Raw genomic sequence first — 21,759 nt, 5'->3', positions numbered from 1 at the left:
AATCTCAAAGTCCAGGTGAAAATATAGTACAGGTCTCTCTCTCTCTCTCTCTCTCTCTCTGAGATGGCTCGCCCCACGGCTTGGGAAGCCGTGGATATACACGGCTTGACCTTTATCGTGGAGAAAGTCCTACTTTTGTCCGTCAAAGTCTTATTGTAATTTATATAGAGCTGCAGGTCCAGACTCTGGGATGTTGTTACACCGTTTCTCCAGCAGATGGCTCCGACTGACATCTTTTGCAATGTGCAACAGAGAAAACACCATAGTCTGTGACATCTAAAGAGCTGCAGCCTCAGTCAGTGGACATTTTTAACATCAATACTTCTGTTTCACCAACCAGGCATGTAGAGAATGTCCTCTCTGACGTCCGTCCGTCCCCCGAGATGTATTGAACCGTTTGTTTTTGTCACAATATAATAAATGCCTCTGTCTGGGTTTTTAGTTCTGTTGGAAGTGCTATACCTTGTAGTCTTATGCAAAAGGTACTTAAAATGTAATTAAATTATATAACCAGGTCCATTTGGTGACCTGGCATCCTATAGTTTCAATTATTCATTTGATATTATGTTTATTATGTCTGATTTTAGGTTAGATTACTGAGGCACTACACTGTCGCTCTGCATTTGATGTGTTTACCTGCCTACTGTAAATCACTCACTGGATTAAGAGCATCTGCTGAATGCCTACATTAGAAATTGTCTATACAAATAAAATGTACATACTGCCGAACAATATGTTTGCTCCCCATCTTCTCTTTATTTCAACCAAACAATGTTTCGCCTGTCCGGGCTTTCTAAAGGTACATCATATGGACGATATAGAGCCATCTCCCTGGCAATATCACAGAGACAGTTTGTTTATTTTAGAACCCCCCCCCCCCCCCCATATAACCCCGTATAAACACTGCTAGAGTTCACAGTTATAATATTGGTTCCCTTCTGCCGTACCTGACTGCCTTCACTCATCACTTGTTCTTATCTGACGTGATATGAAAAATGACTATGGGAATTCAGAAAGGAGGAAAAAAAGGAAGAAAAAACCCCTGCCAAAACAGGTATGATGTGAAATTACATTAGACTTTTGGCTATTCAAAACTACAAGTTCAACAGCATCACCCCACCATCCTTTTGATTTTCTTTGGTGGAAAAACCTTGCAAATGTTTGTGAAAAATGCAGAATAAACACAAATCTTCTCATTCAGAGGACGGGGGTCTGCGGCCTACATCAATTTGTCCTCGACATGAAAACGATTCTAGACCCACTGCCCTATAGCAGCCCTATCCCTGTTCTGGGGGCTGGACATTCGGCTAAGACAGTGGCTCTGCAATGTTAGCCCAATGTATTCGGGGTAGATCAGATGGCCTAGTACAGACCCATGTGAGACTCCAGAGGGTTTAATCCATTCTGACCTGAGATCAGATTCATACGAGGTTTCCGCCGGACACACACTGGTCCTGATGAACCCATTCTGACCTGAGATCAGATTCTAAAAATGTCAGTCCCTCTTCGATTTTTTTCAAAAATAGCAGACCTACAAGCTCGTATCGCGCCACTCGGTGGCGCGATATGAGCTTGTAGATCTGCTATTTTTCAATAGCTAAAGCATGACATGATGCCAACACCAAAATGGGTGCCCGGTCAGAATGGGTTAAGTGCTTCAGTGAATGAACAGTAAAGAAAGTAGGAGATTTCCTGAAAAAACAAACTTTTATTGAAGTATTACATTTTACTTTTCAGTACAAATTAACACGTATAAGTGTGCATGTTTCTGTGTGTGTGTGTGTGTGTGTGTGTGTGTGCATCAGTGTGTAGAACACTTGGGCACTTGGTCTCCGGTCAGAACCGTTCTCTCCACTCCGCTCTCGTTGATGGCAGCCAGTCTGATCACCCCCCCACTGGACCCGTCTCTCTCCATGGCAAGGGCCAGGGCTGAGAGAGAGAGACAGAGAGAGAGAGAGAGAGAGAGAGAACAATTCATCGTTCAGGTCTTCTAAGGAGAGCGTTTTTGGAAAACCTTTTTTCCCCACAAAATGATTCAGATTCAGAATTTAGTTTTTTTACTTAACAACCAAACTAAAGCAGTGTTCCCACAAAAATGTGCGTGCGTGCGTGCGTCTCACCAGAAGCAGTGAGTTCCAGACATTGCTCCTTGGTCATTCCAGGTCTGTACTTTGTATCCATGAAGCCGTAGATGTAAGAACTGCCACTTCCTCCAATGGACACAGGCTGTCTGACCATCATGCCTCCTATTGGTACAGAATACACCTGGTAGAGAGACATATACAATACAGAGAGAGAGAGTTAGACCTATTCGTACAGAATACACCTGGTAGAGACACAGTCTACAGACAACAGTCATTAAGACATGCAAATCCCTTGACTCCTTCAAAACCGCTCTGAAAGGGCACCTACGGACGGTTGCAATTCGAAACTGGCCCCTGTAAAATCTGAACTTTTTCCCCACACTGTATACGTTTCTTTTCCTTTTTCCCTTTTTTATGATGAATTCCTGTTCTTTTTTTTTTTTACTATTTATGGAAGTGTCTATTTGTACATGTAAATGTTTTGATGATTTGAACAAGGTGGACCCTGTTGTAAACAAGTGTAATGCTTTATTGGGTCGTCCACTCACAGTTAACAGCCTTTGTATTGAGTTGTGCTGGAAATGTACTGTAATTCTGCAAACTGTTAATACATATTTCAATCAATCAATCAATCAATGCCTCCTATAATTGGTACAGATAGGTTAGGTTTAGGGTTACCTGTCCCTTGTCCCATCCCGCCACTATGATCCCAGCAGACAGACAGACATTAGGGGCTGTATTTTGCGTGTCTTAAGTACCAGGTCTTATTCCCTAACTTGAGTAAACTAAAGACCTGGAGGCGTGATCAATGCCATTTGGCTATTCTGAGTGGCCAAAGAGCATTGATCACGCCTCCAGGTCTTTAGTTTACTCAAGTTAGGGAATAAGACCTGGTACTTAAGACACGCAAAATACAGCCCCCTAGGTGCGATAGGTTTAGGGTTACCTGTCCTCCTTTCCTCTTGTCCCATCCCGCCACTATGATCCCGGCACTCAGCTCTTCTCTGTAGCGGTAGCAGGAAGCTTTGAACAGATTGGCGGCCGTCTCCACCAATGGGGGCTCATCAAGCTCGATGCTGGCGGTGACAATATTATTTAATTGCGTTAATGAGTGAGTGTCACTGTACTGTACACATTTAAGTGGTGCTCACAAATTGTTTTGTACTCGCCGGTCTACCAACTCGCCGCAGCGAAAGGTGGAGAGAAACATGTTTCAATGTCTTCATCGTTATGCTAACATGCTGTCTTCATCAGTGCAGTATGTCAAACCCACAGGTTATAGTTCATTTCTAAAGTTATCACATTATTTCAGCTACAGGTACATAATGATAAAAAAAAAATGTGAATACCAATGATAGTACAAATGATATTTCAGGATATTGTTCACTAATGGATTACATTGTTTCTGTAAGTGTAAGTGTTAAAACTTTAGCATTCCTACTTCATCTAGTGTAAACTCTAAACAACTATCCTCTCTCTCTCTCTCTCAATTCAATGCAATTTAAATAAAGGTGAAGTAAAACTAAGATGCACTAAACCGCGGCGAGTCGGAAAACCGGCAAGTTCTCTGGTCACCATGAAGCCTTGAATTCATGCAAATGTTTTTGTTACATTCATGAGACAAAATGTGATGACCGGTGGAATCGGTCATCGTGTGTGTGCGCGCGTGCTTGAGCACCAATATGGAAGCCCAGCTCGTACACCAGCACTGCAGTGTGTGTGTGTGTGTGTGTGTGTGTGTGTGTGTGTGTGGCTTGCGTGCATACCTACCTATGGAAGCCCAGCTGGTAGGCCACAATTTCAGCGATGGCCTGAGTGTCAGCAGCAGAACCAGACCTTTTAACACACGCACAGTCGCACACACACACACACACACACACGTTAATGTCGTCTCAGCATTTTATGACTTTCATCAACTTAACAGCCTTATCGTGTGCTGTCGTTATTATAGTTCATCGTGAAAAAAAAGAACACTCAACTAACTCAACAATCGTATCGTGGAGACTTTAATTTATGGCGTAATTGTCCTCCGTCATACTATACACTAGGTCTAGGATGATGAATTAGCTTTAGTTGAGATGCAAATTCAGCACCACTTAAACCCTCTAGTCTATATAGTATAGTTACACTTAAACAGTCTATAAAGTTGATAAAACAGGCCTGTAATTAAAGAGTGCATTTGGTACACTCTCACAACGCGTCGCGAGCTTGTAAAGAGAGGTCGATGTTTCTTTTTACGCCCTCCGAAATTCACTCCGATATTCGGAGCAACAACAAAAAAAAAACTGCACCATGTGCAACTACCTTTATAGTTATAGTACAGTGGTGGACTGACCTGCAGCAGAAGATACGGTTGTGGATGGGAGTCAGTTTGTCTGTCACTCTGTTGGCTATGTACGCCCTGTACGGACACACAGACACACACAGGTTGTTGTCACACAATATATCATGTGCTTTAACCCATTCTGACCTGAGATCAGATTCATACGAAGGTTTCCACCGGACACACACTGGTCTGATGAACCCATTCTGACCTGAGATCAGATTCTAGAAATGTCAGTCGTTCTTCGATTTTTCAAAGAATAGCAGACCTACAAGCTCGTATCGCGCCACTCGGTGGCGCGATATGAGCTTGTAGATCTGCTATTTTTCAATAGCTAAAGCATAACATGATGCTGACACCAAAATGGGTGCCCGGTCAGAATGCTTTAACTCATTTACTGTAGCACTGAGACCAGATTCTACAATTGTCATCTTAACAGTTCTCTGAAAAACCTATATTTCAATATCAGTGGTTCTAAACCTATTTCATGTCAATGATATGTACCGTTATTGGCCACCGACCCCCGTCTGAAAATACTGTATTTTGTTCCAGCCACCCCCCCCCCCCCCCAGTTGTGAAAGAATGTACACATTTTCACGACTTTTCAAAAATAGCAGCTCTACAAACTCATAACCCAGTCCTTAATGGGTTAATGTTGCACACACACACTTACCCAGTGGTTGTACGGGAATCAGCTCCCATCACAACACCCTCATCATATTCTACCGCCATGATGGTAGTCTGAGAGAGAGAGAGAGAGAGAGAGAGAGAAAGAGATAGATATTACATGATTACAGGCCATTCCACCGTGTCAAATTATATATTATAAAATGATAAAAACGTGATATTAAGTGACAACTCAAATTAATTACATTTTTATAGCGCTTTTCCAAGTGCACAAAGCACTTTACAATGGTTAATTCATTCATACATTGGGAGGTGAAGCGGCGAACAGTCGACACCAGCGTCCTCACTTCCCACATTCACACACCAAAGGTGGCAAGCTCACACCGACCGACAGGAGGAGCCGGGATTCGAACCGCCGACCCACGGATCATTGGACGACCTGCTCTACCTCCTGAGCCACAGCCGCCCCAACTCAAGGATGCAGATGAGCTGTGGGGGTGGCTATATAATGTACGTTATATGCAGCTTACTGCAAACATTACTTCTAATTTAAATGTTTAATAATATTACCAAGGAGAAAAACACTAAGATGCAGGGCCCTAACTAGTAACCACACCAAAGGAAAGGTACTATGTTTACCCAGGGTAACTGGACTAAGCTCAAGAACTTGTTTACAGCCAGGCCCTGCTCATAGAACATTTCATGGTAGGGGTTCAATGCCTTGTCCAAGGGCACTTCAGCGGTGGTAATTTTAAGTTTTTAACGTGCCGGTCCAGGGATACGAACTAGCGACCTTCCGATATCAAGACCGCTCTGCAAACCGTTCGGCCACCGCTGCCCCTGACCAAAGGGTCACCATGCAACTCCTTGGGTCCAAACGGTTGCAAGGAGTTAACGCTAAAACCATCTTGATCCTTTGGTGTGGTTTGGGCCAATGGCATGCGTTGAATCACTAGGTTCAACGTGGTTCAACGTGCAACAAGACATATCACACCGCAGGGACAACGCTACAACCGTCTTGACCCTTTGGTGTGGTTAGGGCTTAAGATTTAAACTCTCGTAGATGTATAGAGTGTAGAGTGTAAATCTTAGGCTAGGTAACTGACAATCCTCCCGATCTACGAGCATTGGGCACTTGATACTGACATTTGTGTTGTCTCCAGAATCTCCATGTGGTCTATACATCAGTGGTTTTCAACCCTTTTCATATCAAGGTCCATTATTTATTGGGTAGCCGCATTTGAACGACGGACCATCTGATGACATTTAGCCTCTCAAACCCAAAACTAAAGAATATGTTGTTGTCGTTGGATAAGATTTTGTCCACAATTCCATGCTGTGTTGACCATTAGGAGATAACAGGCAAACACTTCTTGTAAATTAAGTAATGCACAAGTCTAACAATAATTTAACTCTTGAATGTTTCATTTTACGCTCTCAAGAGTTAAAGATCTAATAAGAGTCCATACCAACTCTCCATCATTTAGCTGGGGACCACCTGGAACCCCCTCAAGGACCACTGGTGGTCCCCGGACCACTGGTTGAAAACCACTGGTATATTGATTGATGTCCACTTGTCCAGCAGTATGATAAGCCTGATTGACAGATTAAACTGAACACTAAGGCATTGGGCGGTGGCAGTGGCTCAGGGGTAGAGTGTCTGGTTGCGGTTGCCAGTTCGAACCCGGGCTCCCCCAGAGTTAGTGTCGAAGTGTCCTTGAGCAAGACGCTGAACCCCTAATTGCTCCTGATGTGCTGGTTGGTGCCTTGCATGGTTTCCGCCACCATCGGTGTATGAATGTGAATGGGTGAATGTAATGCACTATGTAAAGCGCCTTGGATAAAGGCGCTATACCATTTACCATTTATTATTTCATCAATATATGTGAAGTATTTCAGAAAGCAGGATTATCATAACCAATTATCTCCAACACACCATAAATCAAAAACGAATAAAAGCAAGTGTTTCCACATTGTTTGTCAGATTATTTCTCACTCACTCACTCACTCACACACACACAATAAATAAAGTGCTGTCTCATTGAGAGCCGATTGTAACAGCGGCATGAACCATGGCTAATTGCGTCTTAGCTTAGCAGTATGAAACCTATTTTAAAGCAGTGTCTATGTGTTTCGGGGTCATAACTCACCCCTGTGGTGACTTCATTAGCGCACCATTCTGGAACCAGGTCGGTGTTATTGTTATAAACGTTCATATTATTCTCTCTAAACTTCATCATGTAAAAAGCTCTGTCTCTGTCACTTTAGCCGGTAGCTTCTACACAGTACCACCGCGCCTGCGCTATCTGCACAGCACCACGACGCATGCGCCGCGATATGATCAAGGAGTATGTTGAAGAAGGAAAGGTCGGGTCCTTCCGTGACGTCACGTTGATTGATTGAAAATTGGACCGATTGATTGATTTATGGATTGATTGATTGAACATTTAATTTCACAGTATGTAGAACGGATAGCACAAGTCAATACAAAAACTTTGTGGACGAATGAAATGCACAAGACTTGTTTACATCAGGGTTCACTATTTTCAATTCATCATAACAATTAAAGGTGTAGCCTATATACACTTCTATGAAAAAACAGGAAATCATCATATAAAGAAAGTAAATAAGGGAAAAACATGCAGGCCTACAGTATGGGAAAAAGGGGTGGGGGGGGCAGGACAGATTTGCATTATGGCTGCCAGACAGTTTCGAATAATTTGAATTGATTCATTGCAAGGTGTTGTTTCATATTACACACTGACCAACCTACACACTGACCAACCAAGCAGTATATGTGAGCGGTGAGTCTCTAGGGGAAGGACGCACGTACGTACGTACGCACGCACGCATGGCACACACGCACACACACACACACACACACACACACACACACACACACACACACACACACACACACACACACACACACACACACACACACACACACAGAGAGACAGTCTAATCAAGAGTTATTTATGTAAATGAAGTACTGGTATATAAAACGCCTATTTTAAATATCACTCTCAAATTCTAATCAAGCTTTGCTGATCATATACATTTAAACTAAAGCCTATCCTTTCAAAGCTCCTCTCCACCGAATGAAACTGCTCCAATAAATGGAAGTCTTCTCAAAGATTGTTGTTCAACCACATGAGACACCACATGCATCAGCCTACCTAGCTCTGGTCCATAGCTCTAATGCGTAAACAAAACACATTAGAGCTATGGACCAGAGCTACAGCCTAACATAACAACAGTGAACTAGAAAAAGTGCCCTTCTGGGCACAGGTCTCCACCAGGAGGATAGGCGTGTGTGTGATGTTTGGCAATAAGTTTAGGAGTAATATAAACATGTTTTTCTTCATTTTGTTGAGGAAATGCAGAGCCAGATCACTCATAGCATCTCTGGATGAGCAGGACATGTGCAGCCAATCAGTGTAGAATCTGAGAAATCCAACAGACTCGTCTTGAATTGATCACATGACTACAGAGATAATGTGTAACGATTTTGTGTGAGATTTGGATGAAATCTGTGCGACTAACATAAACAATGTTTTACAGAAATCGGCCTCATGGTGGCGCTATAACCGGCAGATGTGGACGGATGCAGGGAAAATGTTTTTCCATGGCCTCTAGGGAGTGCGCATACATAATTTGTATACAGATTGATGCCGTTATAGGTAAAAACAGGAATTGCCCTGTTATAGCACCACTGTGAGTCTGATTTGGAAAAAGATTAGTGGCATGTCGTCCTCGGCCTAGTGGAAATGTGCGTGTATAATTTCACCGAAGATATACCGAATTATACCGAATTGTGTGATGTATGAATAAAATGTGTACGAGTAATCTACAGAAATGTGTTTTGCCTAAATTGGCCTCATGGTGGCGCTATAACAGGCAGTTGAGGAATATTTGGGGCAGAGGTTCTCGTTGGCATCCAGGGAGTGTGTGTGCAAAGTTTAGCATGGATCGGGCCAACGGTGGCGGAGATTAGCTGGTAACGGACGGACGGACGCACACACACGCACGCACACACACACAAATGGACGGAGTGCAAAACATACTCTCTCCCCATGTCTTCGGCCTGGTGGAGACAATTACCATCACACAGGACACACAGAGTTCTCCGATTTGAAAATGTTAGACTGAAACACTCCTGGGCACCAGTTAATCATCAATCAATGTCGTTAATATTATATTTCATGTTTTACTTATTAGCCATGACTGTCGATATACATGTAAATTATATACGTACAATATATATTCATATATGCAATGACAATTAGATAGCCAATTACACTGTAAATGTATATTTATACACTGTTGACTTTAGCTGCACTAATTCAGTGGAGATATCTATGGCCAGCAACTCTGTTTTTATATTAACCTTTGTATTATTCATTCTTCTGTTTCTACCTGAACTGCTATCGCTGCTGTGATACCTGAATTTAATCTAGTCCTGTCTCATCTTGTTTCTAGGGCAGGCAGTTAAAAAATATGTCCTTTTTCTCGTACTTTAGTGGTCAGCGCCCGACAATAGATCTCCTCACATAGAGATCACGATGTGGGCCTGCTGTTGCTGAGGTAATAATAATGATAATGAAAAAAGCACATTTATTACCAGTGCCTAGTGCCTACTGTAGGTTGGTTTTACAGGAAAGGGAAAACAACAGAAGGGAGGCATACATCCTCAGGGTGGCCATAAGGTCAAAACAACAAACCAAAATGCCACATTGCCTGCAAAGGGAACAAACAAACAAAAACAAACAGAAAGAACAGAACAAATAGTCTTCACCAACCCCCCAAAAAACACGGGAACAAAAGAAACAGCTAGCAGCACATCCCTACGCTCAGCTTCCCTTGTCTACCCCTTTGAACAAAAAGCATTAGCATAAAAGGGTTGAGCGCACATGTACTAGGATGAACAATGACAAAAAGGCTGGAGTGGTCATCAGGTTTTGAATGCAGACTGGATGATTGATAATACGACCACTGAAAGCAGAGGCTATCTATTGGGTGGAAACCTTGTATATGTCTAAAGCTGTAACAAAAAGTGTTATTCCTATTTATTGCCTTCGTCAATTTAAGACATGTAATGAATAGAGTAACATATTACACACACACACACACACACACACACACACACACACACACACACGCACACACGCACACACACACACACACACACACACACACACACACACACACACACACACACACACACACACACACACTTCCTCTGCAGGTCTGTTTGTTCTGTCTCCATTTTAAATCTTTGAGTATTGATTATGATGTATGTATGTATGTATGTATGTATATATATGTGTATGTGTATATGTGTACACATACATGTGTATATGTATGTGTGTGTGTATGTACGTGCTTGTGTAATATGTTGTATATATATATATTTCTTGCATCATTTTACTACTATTTTACTACTATGTTTTTTAACCTGATTGTTTTATATTGTGTCACTGACTGTTCAGCACTTTGTAACCTTGTTTCGAAAGGTGCTCTATAAATAAAAATGTACTTACTTACTTACTTACTTAGGCAATTAATTTGCCGAGCTGTCTGGTTTCACACAGCAGGGAGGTTGTCATTGCTAATGCTGAGTACCACTGACATAATCACGTTCAAATTCATTTATATAGAGGTTAATTTCACAGAAATGCACACAGCATCTGTCTCTTTCACCTCACCTCACCTCATCAAATCAAATGATTCCTTCAGATGGCGTCCTGGTGGAGATTGTGATGAGCAACTTGTGAATGCACAAGCCGCGGTTGGAAAGAAGGAAAACTAATTACATTGTTGTCAGGCTCTTATCTCTTCTATAAGTGACAAACATTTCATGCATAATGCAAATTACTGTTGCCAGGCTTTCACGTCAACGTGTGAAATCAATGTGTGGGTGGCACAAGTTCTGCTAGCGTTGTACTTAATTGCCAGCCAAGGCGACATTATTTGCCATTTTGGTTATTTCCCTGTCAAACGATGCAAGTCGGAAACCTATTGTACAATGCACCTATAGCTCTGGTCCATAGCTTTACTGCTCTTGCTGCTGTTGCATTAAGGCTATGGAACTGATTGGCTTCCTGCCTCATATGAAATGCAGACCAGCCTCTCCTGAAAAAATACAGAAAATAAAAATAATGTTTTACCTACTCACCAATACAAATATGGGTTGTGTAATTAGAAAGCCTACTTTCCTTAGTGGACGCACTTTGAGCCCCCCCCACCACACGTATAAATGCACTTTTTGGCCAGAAAGGGATTTTGTTTTCACCGGGAAAAATAATAATTTTAGTTACTCCACTGTGACCTCTACCGATATTGCTAAGAGAAAATCCTCAGAGAAGATTTTTCCTTCGAGTGAAAAAAAAAATCCCTTTCTGACCAAAAAGTGCATTTATACGTGTGGTGGGGGGGGGGGGGGGGGGGGGGGCTCAAAATTACACAACCCGTCTTTGTATTGGTGAGTAGGTAAACCATTATTTTGTATGTTCGCTACAGAGGAGAGGCTGGTCTGCATTTATGCGAGCCCCGGAAGTCGACAGTAACATAGCTCTAAATGCGACAAAAAATGCATTAGAGCTATGGACCAGAGCTACAATGCACCCATCATTGATCATTACTATCAGTGTGCAGGTAAATGAGAGAAAAGTCACAGTATTTACACAACCGTTTGAGTCCTATATCCACCAGCAATTTATGAGATGGCACAATGCCTCCCCCGTGGCCTCCCAGATGGCACAGCGGCGCGCCTTGCCGCTTAACGGTGCTGCTCACCTCTCAGCATTTCTCTGCTAATGTAAGCTCTAGTCCTGGCTGCCATGTGCAAAGTGTGTCTGTTTCTCTCCATCTGGAACTGTCAAGAGGCCATATATATATACCTTTATTGAAAGGATAAGCCCCTTGAGATGTCGCATCTCATTTTAGAGGGGGTCCTCAGCACAGATACATTGTACAATACAGTTCACAAAGCAATACAACAGTACAACCATACACACAGAAAGGACAAAACAAAACAAGACAAAACAAAAGCTCCCCCAAAGATAGCTCCCACCCCACTGTTTCAACCCTAAATAGCAGAGTTCATATGGGGGAAAATATATACCCTTTGCACAATAAGACCATGTTATTAGGCAAAAAAAAAAAAAAAAAAAGCAAACAAGCAATACCAGCATGCATAATGTGATAATAATGAACAGCAGCATCGAGCCAGCAGGGAACACATATGAAGGTACATACAGATCGGTCGGTATGTGACTGATATGACTGATATCTGTCACATACAAATCTTAAATCACAGTGTGTGTACAATACGTATAGTTTGTCTGTTATGGCTGCCCAAGCTGCCATAACGACCAGTGAGACTAGGTATAAAGAAGAGTTAGGGTAGGCCTATATAATCTCATTTGATCAATTCAAAAATAGAGCATACATAATTTGTATTGATTAGAGATGCATACATGTAACGTAATGACGATAGAACTATATGTTTCCTTCCGTCAGTCTGTCCCCTTGCCCACCAAGACCAACCATATGAGCTGTTCTTTTCCATGCAGCTGAATTATTTACCAGTGCCCTGAAAAGGCTTGTGGGCTAGTGCTTCATATTATGTATGGACAAACGCACTAAAAGGTCACATTGTAGATGAAACATCCAGAGAGCAGGAAACTCTATGCCAAGCATCTTACACTGGCACCATATATATTTACGTTAACAGGAGAGAAACAACACCTACAGCTCAGACAGATGTCAAAACGCCTTCACAACTAGTAACAAGATCAGCTTTCTTTGTAGCAATGGTAGACTATCTAATGGTAGACTAGAGGATACAGGATAAGAATAAGGTTGCGAACACAAGCGACCGGAATACGTTTTCTCTGATGGGTGGCTGGCATCTCCCTTAGAGAAGACAAAAGTGTGTAAACACAAACATTGAAGACAAAAGTGAGGATGCAAATTGTGATTGGCCAGAATGGGATGATGTATGATGACATATGATGATAAGAGTGCACCTCACTTCACACGGGTGCGACCTTTTATTTATTCAGAGAGTTTTATAGCTTTATAATTGTGCGTACAATTGTACAATTGTGCGTGTGATTTCTGGGAGGCATACTATGATCCGACCGACCATTGCTCCGAAGGAGCATTGGTCCCGAGGTGCGCTGGGGGTCGGGAGAGGGTTGGGGTTAGGTTTAGGTGTCTGCCCCGGGGGAGGTTAGGGTTAGGGTGAGGGTTTGAGGTAGGTTGTCGATCGGACCAATGCTCCGTCGGGACCAAAGTATAGTAACTGAGATTTCTATCAGGGTGTAATAATAGTATCAGCCAAGTCAGAAGTGCGGAGGAGTGAGGTGGGTTCAAGTGCTGAGCATTTCATTGGGGAATTGCTGTCATGCCTGGGTTCATCCATACACTGACTGCACTCAGCATGTATAATGTAATAACGAGTGCTATCAGCACCTTTATGGCCATGGTCAATTTTCAAGAGGATCATGCTGTTGTAATGGTTTTTTAGCATGCTGCAGATGCTGTCAGAGAGGTTTTAAAGGAGTAAATGTAATTTTGTCCAGTGTGAAGAATCACTGCTATTCTCCACAGCACATCATCCCACTATCTACTGTCATAGTAACGCAGACTGAGGTCATTGATACGGATTATATTTTTTGGTTTAGATGGGATTATCCTGTGCGATCAATGTGGCCATATTATACTGTAAATTCATCCTGATTCATTCAAATTGTTTCATGTTTTTAACAATGGAGCAATACGTTTAATCTCTACATATGCAGTGTGTTTTTTTTCCTTCCAGATTTGGGTCCTTCCAACATAAAAAAACATTGTCGTTGTCGTCGAATATTCTATGTTCATCTTAATATAAAAATCACGTGTTGACCAAGTTCACCGGCTAATAAGCAAAGCCAGGGTAGGTCATGATCAAGGGACTAATTTGTCTGTCCTGCTCCGTCGTCGTACCGCATGTGTCAACATTCCATGTAATTAATTAAGGATCCATTGAACACAGAACGTTGGATCGATTAAGGGGGTCTTAACACTCACTTTCATGCCCACATCACTGCCAATGCTTTCCATATGTGAACATGCAGGATGTATGGGCACTGAATGCATGTTGCACTTTCCTTAAGCCCTTCTGACCTGAGATCAGATTCATACATGGTTTCCACTGGACACACACTGGTTCTGATTAACCCATTCTGACCTGAGATCAGATTCTAAAAATGTCAGTCGCTCTTCGATTTTTCAAAAATAGCAGACCTACAAGCTCGTATCGCGCCACTCGGTGGCGCGATATGAGCTTGTAGATCTGCTATTTTTAAATAGCTAAAGCATAACATGATGCTGACACCAAAATGGGTGCCCGGTCAGAATGGGTTAAGCCCTCATATAAATTGTAATTGATGTAGTAATTAGTAATTACCCCTTGGGATTTATTCAAGGGAAGAGGCGTTCCGGAGTACAATGAACAGCTAATGGACCCTAACAACTAGGTGATTCAACTTTCAGTGGTTGGTGATTGCTACGTCGTACACTGCCAAATCCTGAGGGTTTAATATAACTGTGAGAGTTCTCAGGGTAAAATCAATCAACACTCAGGATTTTTGCAGTATGTGTATAGGTGGTACATTTGTCTCACTCTCTTCAGATGCAGTACGTGCCATGTAATCTATCCAGCAAAGTTATTCATGTCACTCCACATAAATGTATCTCTAAAGAAAAAGTAGTCTCTTTGAAGACACCGTGATTAACTCATAAACGTTATACGCAACGACACCTTATACAAGTCTTGACTTGTACTTTGTTATAGTAATCCATAAGTCATTTACACCATACAGCATTTCCTGTCAGCACTGCTTCGACAGACAGGGTCTCAGACATCAAAAGCCTGATGCAACAAACACAGACGTTGCAGACAGTTGAAATCATCACAGTGTGCAGACGGAGCCTATACTGTATGGACAAATTATAAGGCACAGCAGGATGTGTCTGAGTTCTGACACCAAGAACGCCAGAAAGGTGAAAGGGCCGCCTGGAGTGCCTGTCGTTGATGATGTGCACTCCAGGACACGTGACGTGACTGACGTCTAATCACAATTGATAAAACGGCAACATTTGGAGGGTTATTTGCCTTTTTGAATATGAATTCAGGATTGTAGTTGTCTCCTTATTGGCCTTGTGCATCAGCAGGACTCTGAGATGACAAGGATGTAATGTTCAGCTGCTGTTAGTGTAACAACAGATGAGTCTGAAGGGGAGCATTCCTATGCAAGTAAAATGCATTTTTTTGTGAAATAGGGAACCTAATCAGTTCATATTTTGGTACTGCCGAGCTGAAAGTCAAATAGGTCAAGTTGATTATTTTATAATCACTATCTTTCCTATACCCACTATTGCCAATTACTTGGAATATTGAAATGCTTCTTTTGAAATAATGTGGATACTGCCTATAGGCAGAAGTGTGACCGTAGCCTTACACTATAGGTCTTACACAGGAATTTGTTATATCAAGAAATCTATGTTCATAAATAATACTCCACTGTATGTTGTTATGAACCAGTCGGTTTAATTGACAACGGCTTCAAGCTGACAAGTCCATAATGAATAATTATTTCCCCCAATCAACCTTGCTTTAAAGGCATTATTATATATACTAGCTCATAAGGCCAAACTATAGCACGCTATTATCAATAATACCGATTTTTCTTATAGGGCCACTTATCAAAACACTGAACCTCACCGCAAGGCAATACAAAGGGTTTGAAAGGGCAGCCTATAGTATAGCGCATTAGTAGATGTGACCTTCCTTCCGTCCAAGCGTTATACAATGAATGCTGTGTCAGCAAAGCTTGAAGAATCATCAAAGATCCGAGTCACTCTACAACCACGGTTTCAGATGATGCCGCATGGGAAATGACTACATACGTATAGCTACAGGGCCAGTGGCAGCAGGCTGCTAATAAAGAGCTGCATGCCATGAACAAGGCAAAAACAAAGTCAGCCTGCAGAGCAAAAGCAAAAGGCTTCACTCTCAAACGGTTTATATTAATTTCAAGGCCCGGCACTTTGAGAACGACAGCATGTTGTCATCCTGGGAGTCAAACTGTCACTTTACAGCCGAACTGCATGCTTTATGTACGCCTTTATGGTCCGGGCGGCTCCCAGGCCACAACAAAGAAGGGAAACAATAAGGAATAAATGTAAAGTCTATTAAATAGAATAATGCATTTTAACCCATTCTGACCTGAGATCAGATTCATACGAGGTTTCCGCCGGACACACACTGGTCTGATGAACCCATTCTGACCTGAGATCAGATTCAAAAAATGTCAGTCGCTCTTCGATTTTTCAAAAATAGCAGACCTACAAGCTCGTATCGCGCCACTCGGTGGCGCGATACGAGCTTGTAGATCTGCTATTTTTAAATAGCTAAAGCATAACATGATGCCGACACCAAAATGGGTGGTCAGAATGGGTTAAAGAAGATTAGATTTGTGTTTCTGGTGGTAATGATCCATAGTTTCCTTTCGTGGCTGTTTACATTCGAGGGTATAGTCGGTCCTCTCGAACGGAGTTTAATTAACGTCATGCCCAGGACGTAAAATGTTAAAGAAGATAAAGCAAAGGTTTCCAGCAGAAACTAAACTGCCACCACAAACAAATTACTGAGTCGTGTGTTTGGTCCGACGGAGCATTGGTCCGATCGACAAACCCTCACCCTAACCCTAACCTCCCCCGGCCCGGGCAGCATAACCTAAACTTAACCCCAACCCTCTCCCGACTCCCAGCTCACCTCGGACAATGGTCCGTCGGATCATAGTATGCCTCCCACAAACAATATGCTCTGTGTGGCCATGCTTGGGTGCATGTGGCCCAGGTGGAAGGAGCTATAGGAACTTAGGAAGGTGCAGGGCTCTTTTATAGTGATTGGAGGCACTGGCTATAGCTGCCGTCAATCCTTGATTGCCGCCACTCTCCAACCAGGTCCCATCACACTGAAAGACAGATTACTATTAGTAAGGCACATGGTGCCGACCGTGGCGCCCTACAAATATTTTGAATGTATACCTTTTAGAATTATTGGGGAACATTGTATGCATTTTTCTGCACCCCATCCCCCTACAGTACTGTACATAGAACATCAGTAGTCAGACACAAGATGAAGATGAACAAACGTTACCCCCATTCAGCAACTGACATTGGAGGCTGTCTGATGAGTCGGGAGCAGCAAAATGGCCCAAAAGTGAGGCTTAGCTGGAGTTGGTGCTGCTATACTGTCCAGGTTCAGAGTTAACAGCTAGAACTGTTCACCGTTTCATCAGTGGCGTGCACAGACATTTAGAGGGGCAGGTGCTCAAGTAAAACAGGGCACCTTGTGCAGCGCATTTTGGTGCTTTAGCTATTGAAAAGTAGCAGATCTACAAGCTCATAGCGCGCCACCGAGTGGCGCGCTACGAGCTTGTAGGTCTGCTATTTATTTTTTAATCGAAGAACCACTGACATAGAAACATAGCTTTAGATTGTGGGGGCCTAAATAATATAGTTTTTATCAAGATTTGATCAATGTCACTGCATGGTCCACACACTACAAATTAGGAAAAAAGGGCAGGGGGGTGCTCTAGCACCCCCTAGTGTCTATCTGTGCACGCCACTGCGTTTCATTTTGTACTAATGGGACGGCAGGGCCTGTCACTGACTGCACCCATCCTATATGATGGTGGATGTTGCAATCAGCCAAATGTCAGTTGACATATTAGATAGCTTTGTTTCGCAATAACAATGAATACTGATCCTTAAAATGGACTGGTAAATGGAATTATTTAGTAGCCATTCAGCATGAGTCATGACATATTCGTAATGATTTATTTATGTATGTGACAGATGCCGCTAGAGTGCTAACAATCTGTTAAACTTGAAAGAGGCACTATAGTCTGCCAGCTGGCATTCTGGCAGACTAGATCATTGAATGATGGACAGTATTCCAAATTAGGGTGATACACAGAATGATGGCAGAATTACGGCCTCCTTGTGCCAAATCTAGCGAGTGTTTTCTGTGCAACTAATGCTTGGAATGGGTTCAGAATCATGACAAGCCCCTAGTTTGACACGTCACATGCTACTTAACCCATTCTGACCGGGCACCCATTTTGGTGTCAGCATCATGTCGTGCTTTAGCTATTTAAAAATAGCAGATCTACAAGCTCATATCGCGCCACCGAGTGGCGCGATACGAGCTTGTAGGTCTGCTATTTTTGAAAAATCGAAGAGCGACTGACATTTTTAGAATCTGATCTCGGGTCAGAATGGGTTCATCAGACCAGTGTGTGTCCGGCGGAAAACCTCGTATGAATCTGATCTCAGGTCAGCATAATGACATTTCGAACAATTTGCCATATGGTTGTTGATGTACCCCAACTTTCAGCAGCTGTCAAAAGTTCCCCTAGGGTGGTTGAATAGAAACCAATGTGGGATGTTAGTAGACACACAATGGTGAAGAAAAGTCCCAAATTTGACATTATTCTGAAAATACCGTATTCCTTGACTATATGGGGAGATATGGTTTGACAAAAAAACATGTTCAAGCCAGCTGACCAGCTCTGCATTCTACTCATCACCAAAACACTATTTATCCATCCATTGAAAACAAAGTTATCAAAATACAAAGTGCAATAGTAAAAAGCACAACTAAAACAAACTACATTGGCAGGTTGCATTCATGTGACTCAGTTCACAATGGCCACACCGTCTCATCAAACTGCATCTGTACACTGAATGTCACCACATAAAAGGATATGGGAATGTTACACGAAAGCACAATTGTCATAGAATGTTACACAGAATCACAAGCTAAAATGTATAATCGACTTTACACGTACAAAGACACCTGGTTCATCTCTGCGTAGCCAAGGCTATACTTATTGTCTGCCTGCAAACCCATTTATATGGATATGCTTTTTTATGGATTCCTGTAGTTTTTTAGGACTTAGCCTATTTATATTCAGAGCATTGTCTTGCATTTGATATATTATTTATTCTTGTATGAGTCTGTGTTGTCTTTGAACTAGGAGAAACATATCTTTTCTGCTGCTACAGTTGGAAAGAGTCTGTGTTGTCTTTGAACTAGGAGAAACATTTTTCTTTCTGCTGCTACAGACAAATAAAGCAATCTTGAATCTTGGACCTTGAATTGTTCTCTGCCTGCAGATCAACCCAGTTTATGCTAGGTTAGCACGTGTTATTCTACCCGTTTTAGAGCTCTGCCCGTCCCCAGTTATTCTTTGCCTGACACCTTAACCTTTGCCTGTTCATCCTAGAACCGCTGTGTATGGACCTGGACCGATCGAACTCTTGACATACAGCTTGCCTAATCCCTATCGGAACCGACGCTCCACGGATGGCCTTTCCGGAACCCTGACCCCCACTATCCCTACCGACGTCGTCTCTGCCTTTTCCCTTTGGCTTTATTAAAACCCGTCAAAGCTTATTACTGTCTCCGTCTGCATGCCTGCTTTTGAGTCCTAACTTTTCTGGTGCCTGACAGAGAGAGTGTACACAGGGTTTGATGAGGGCCCAGGTAGGGCCGGGCCTTAATTCTCGTGCCCGTTGTCGAGAACTCTAGTTTTCACCGGCTGCCGGGCGTGCGGCTGCACTAATAACTTTGGGGCAGACCCGTCTAGAGGTTGAATGGAATGGACAGGTATACGTCAAAAGGCATCGAAGAGGAAGGATGGATGGAAAGGGTCAACATGTGGAATGTCAGAACAGGTTCTGACATATATCCATATATGGAGATCTAAGGGTTTGAGGTCAGATGTAGAGTTGCTGGCCAATATTGATGACGGCAGGTCGCATTTACTACGACATCACTGATGATGTCACGTGATGTCACGAGACCTGGGCACCATTATATGGTGGCTTTCCCCATGTATGGGGATTTTGAGTGATACACTGTGTCAGGGTGCGATCAGAGGACCCAAAAGGCAAGATTCAAAGTTCAGGATGTTTATTAAATTATAAACTTAAACTTCCCATAAAATGGGGCAGGCAAAACAAGGACACAGTAAACACGCTGACATGGAATGACGAGCTGACAAGGGACTGAACAAACTGGGGCATATAAATAGACAAAGACTAACTAGACACAGGTGACTATAGGATACAATAATCAGGTAGGAAAGACAGAACAGGAAACACAAACAAGAGGAGGCAGGAAGGCACAGAACAATACTACAAAACAAGATACACAAAACCAACCGGGTAACAGAAAACCAAACAGAACAAGACATGGCAAAATACTGAACATAAAACAACCACATAACCATTAAGGTCAAGCCACATATTTAGTCCAGTGGTTTGGACCTAAGTCAATGCTCACATACAAAGGCAGAGGAGCGAGGCGTGACAGACTGACTGACTGACGGACAAAAAACTTACGATTTCATAGTAAATGCGACCTGCAGTCGGAATAAATACTCTAAAAGACTACTATAAAGACGACTTAGCATCCAACCATAGACTGTAAAAAATATGGACAAAGCGTTCCCCGGGTCTAACATGAACGTAAAATGAAGCCTGTAATAATATGCTAATTCCTGATGTAAGTCGCCATCTTTGGTACCAGCTGGCCATTGGCTGGCTCCGTTTTGTATACCAGCTGGTCATTGGCTGCCCAGACAACGAGGCGGGACTTCCCCCCTTCTTCTCCGTTGGTTTTTATTTTGACTCGAGTGGGAGGGGAATCCCGATCATAGACTGTAATGGTAGCCACGCCCCTCAGAACATACGCGATGGTTTTTTTTCTTTATGGTCATTTTTTTAATTAATGGGACCATAATTTTCCAAAAAGAATATTATGACATTAGAAATGAGACTTTAAACTAGTGACTGGAAGAAGAAAGTATTCATGACCATGTTTATTAAGGTAATACAGTCTAGGTGAAGTTGGGCCAAAATACATGGGCCTCTATGGAGCTATGGGGCTTTTTGGGTCCGGTCCAGCGCCACAACAGGCCATTATATGAACTACCGATTTCAAATGAGGCTTCACGAAATATCTGGCTGACTGCCCCCCTGCATCCAACCTGACCCTCTGTGCCTTGGCAGGTCATGTGTGCATATAGTAAAGGCCACCAGTGCAGTTGTGCATTCATAATTAAGAACGATATAATATACTGTACGTACTGTAAGACCTATACTATAGGAGTTGCATGGCTAAGTCAAAACACTGCCCGGACAACATGAATAATGTGCAATCTTATCACAGTAATCAAATATCGATTGAGGCAGTAGATATACTGTCTAGGTATGTATTAGTTAGAAATGATTATCAGAATAATTATCACACTAAGTATCCACACATGGCATTTAATTGACAGTGTGACGATATATGATCATGAAGGATGGCCCTGAGGGCTGAGGGCCATGATGGTGAATGTTGCAGAGCAAAATGCAACGGGTGATTTAAGGACAACCGTCCCCTTGATGGAGTGCACTTAAAAGGTGAACGCATCTCAATGTTATGACCCTATAGCTGTCACCTAGCTGAGCCACAGCCGATGTGTCTGATATAGACAGTGGGTCATTCATTTACCTGTTCCATATGGGCTCTGTCAAAGTGCAATGAATCTTTGCATGAGGAGAAGAGACTGGAGCAGCACGGACATTTAGAGCCTTTTATTTAGGTGCCGAGTA

At 42.5% G+C, this 21,759-nt stretch overlaps 1 protein-coding gene across 1 annotated transcript; it reads right to left on the bottom strand.

Moving 5' to 3' along the window:
• Nucleotides 1-1,694: 1,694 nt before the first annotated feature.
• LOC310875311 (proteasome subunit beta type-6-like) lies at nt 1,695-7,333 on the bottom strand. Its single transcript, XM_083788511.1, has 7 exons — nt 7,185-7,333; nt 5,081-5,148; nt 4,420-4,485; nt 3,855-3,920; nt 3,031-3,160; nt 2,121-2,265; nt 1,695-1,929 (listed from the first exon to the last, which is right to left on the bottom strand). Exons 1-7 carry the CDS (start codon nt 7,272-7,274, stop codon nt 1,802-1,804), a joined length of 693 nt encoding a protein of 230 aa, XP_083644637.1. The 5' UTR covers nt 7,275-7,333; the 3' UTR covers nt 1,695-1,801.
• Nucleotides 7,334-21,759: the final 14,426 nt, after the last annotated feature.

Source organism: Protomyctophum parallelum (assembly GCF_964188405.1).
Source record: "Protomyctophum parallelum genome assembly, chromosome: 18".
In the NCBI taxonomy this organism is placed as follows: domain Eukaryota; kingdom Metazoa; phylum Chordata; class Actinopteri; order Myctophiformes; family Myctophidae; genus Protomyctophum; species Protomyctophum parallelum.
The sequence above is the reverse complement of the archived record's forward strand: the minus strand, read 5'-3'. Positions and strand labels throughout refer to the sequence as shown.

Excerpts from the sequence above, each read along its gene's own strand:
- LOC310875311 (XM_083788511.1), bottom strand. The coding sequence starts at position 7,274 with ATGATGAAGTTTAGAGAGAATAATATGAACGTTTATAACAATAACACC. Across the intron at positions 4,486-5,080 it reads GATTCCCGTACAACCACTGG|GGCGTACATAGCCAACAGAG; the intron begins GTAAGTGTGTGT and ends GTGTCCGTACAG. Across the intron at positions 3,921-4,419 it reads AACCGTATCTTCTGCTGCAG|GTCTGGTTCTGCTGCTGACA; the intron begins GTCAGTCCACCA and ends GTGTGTTAAAAG.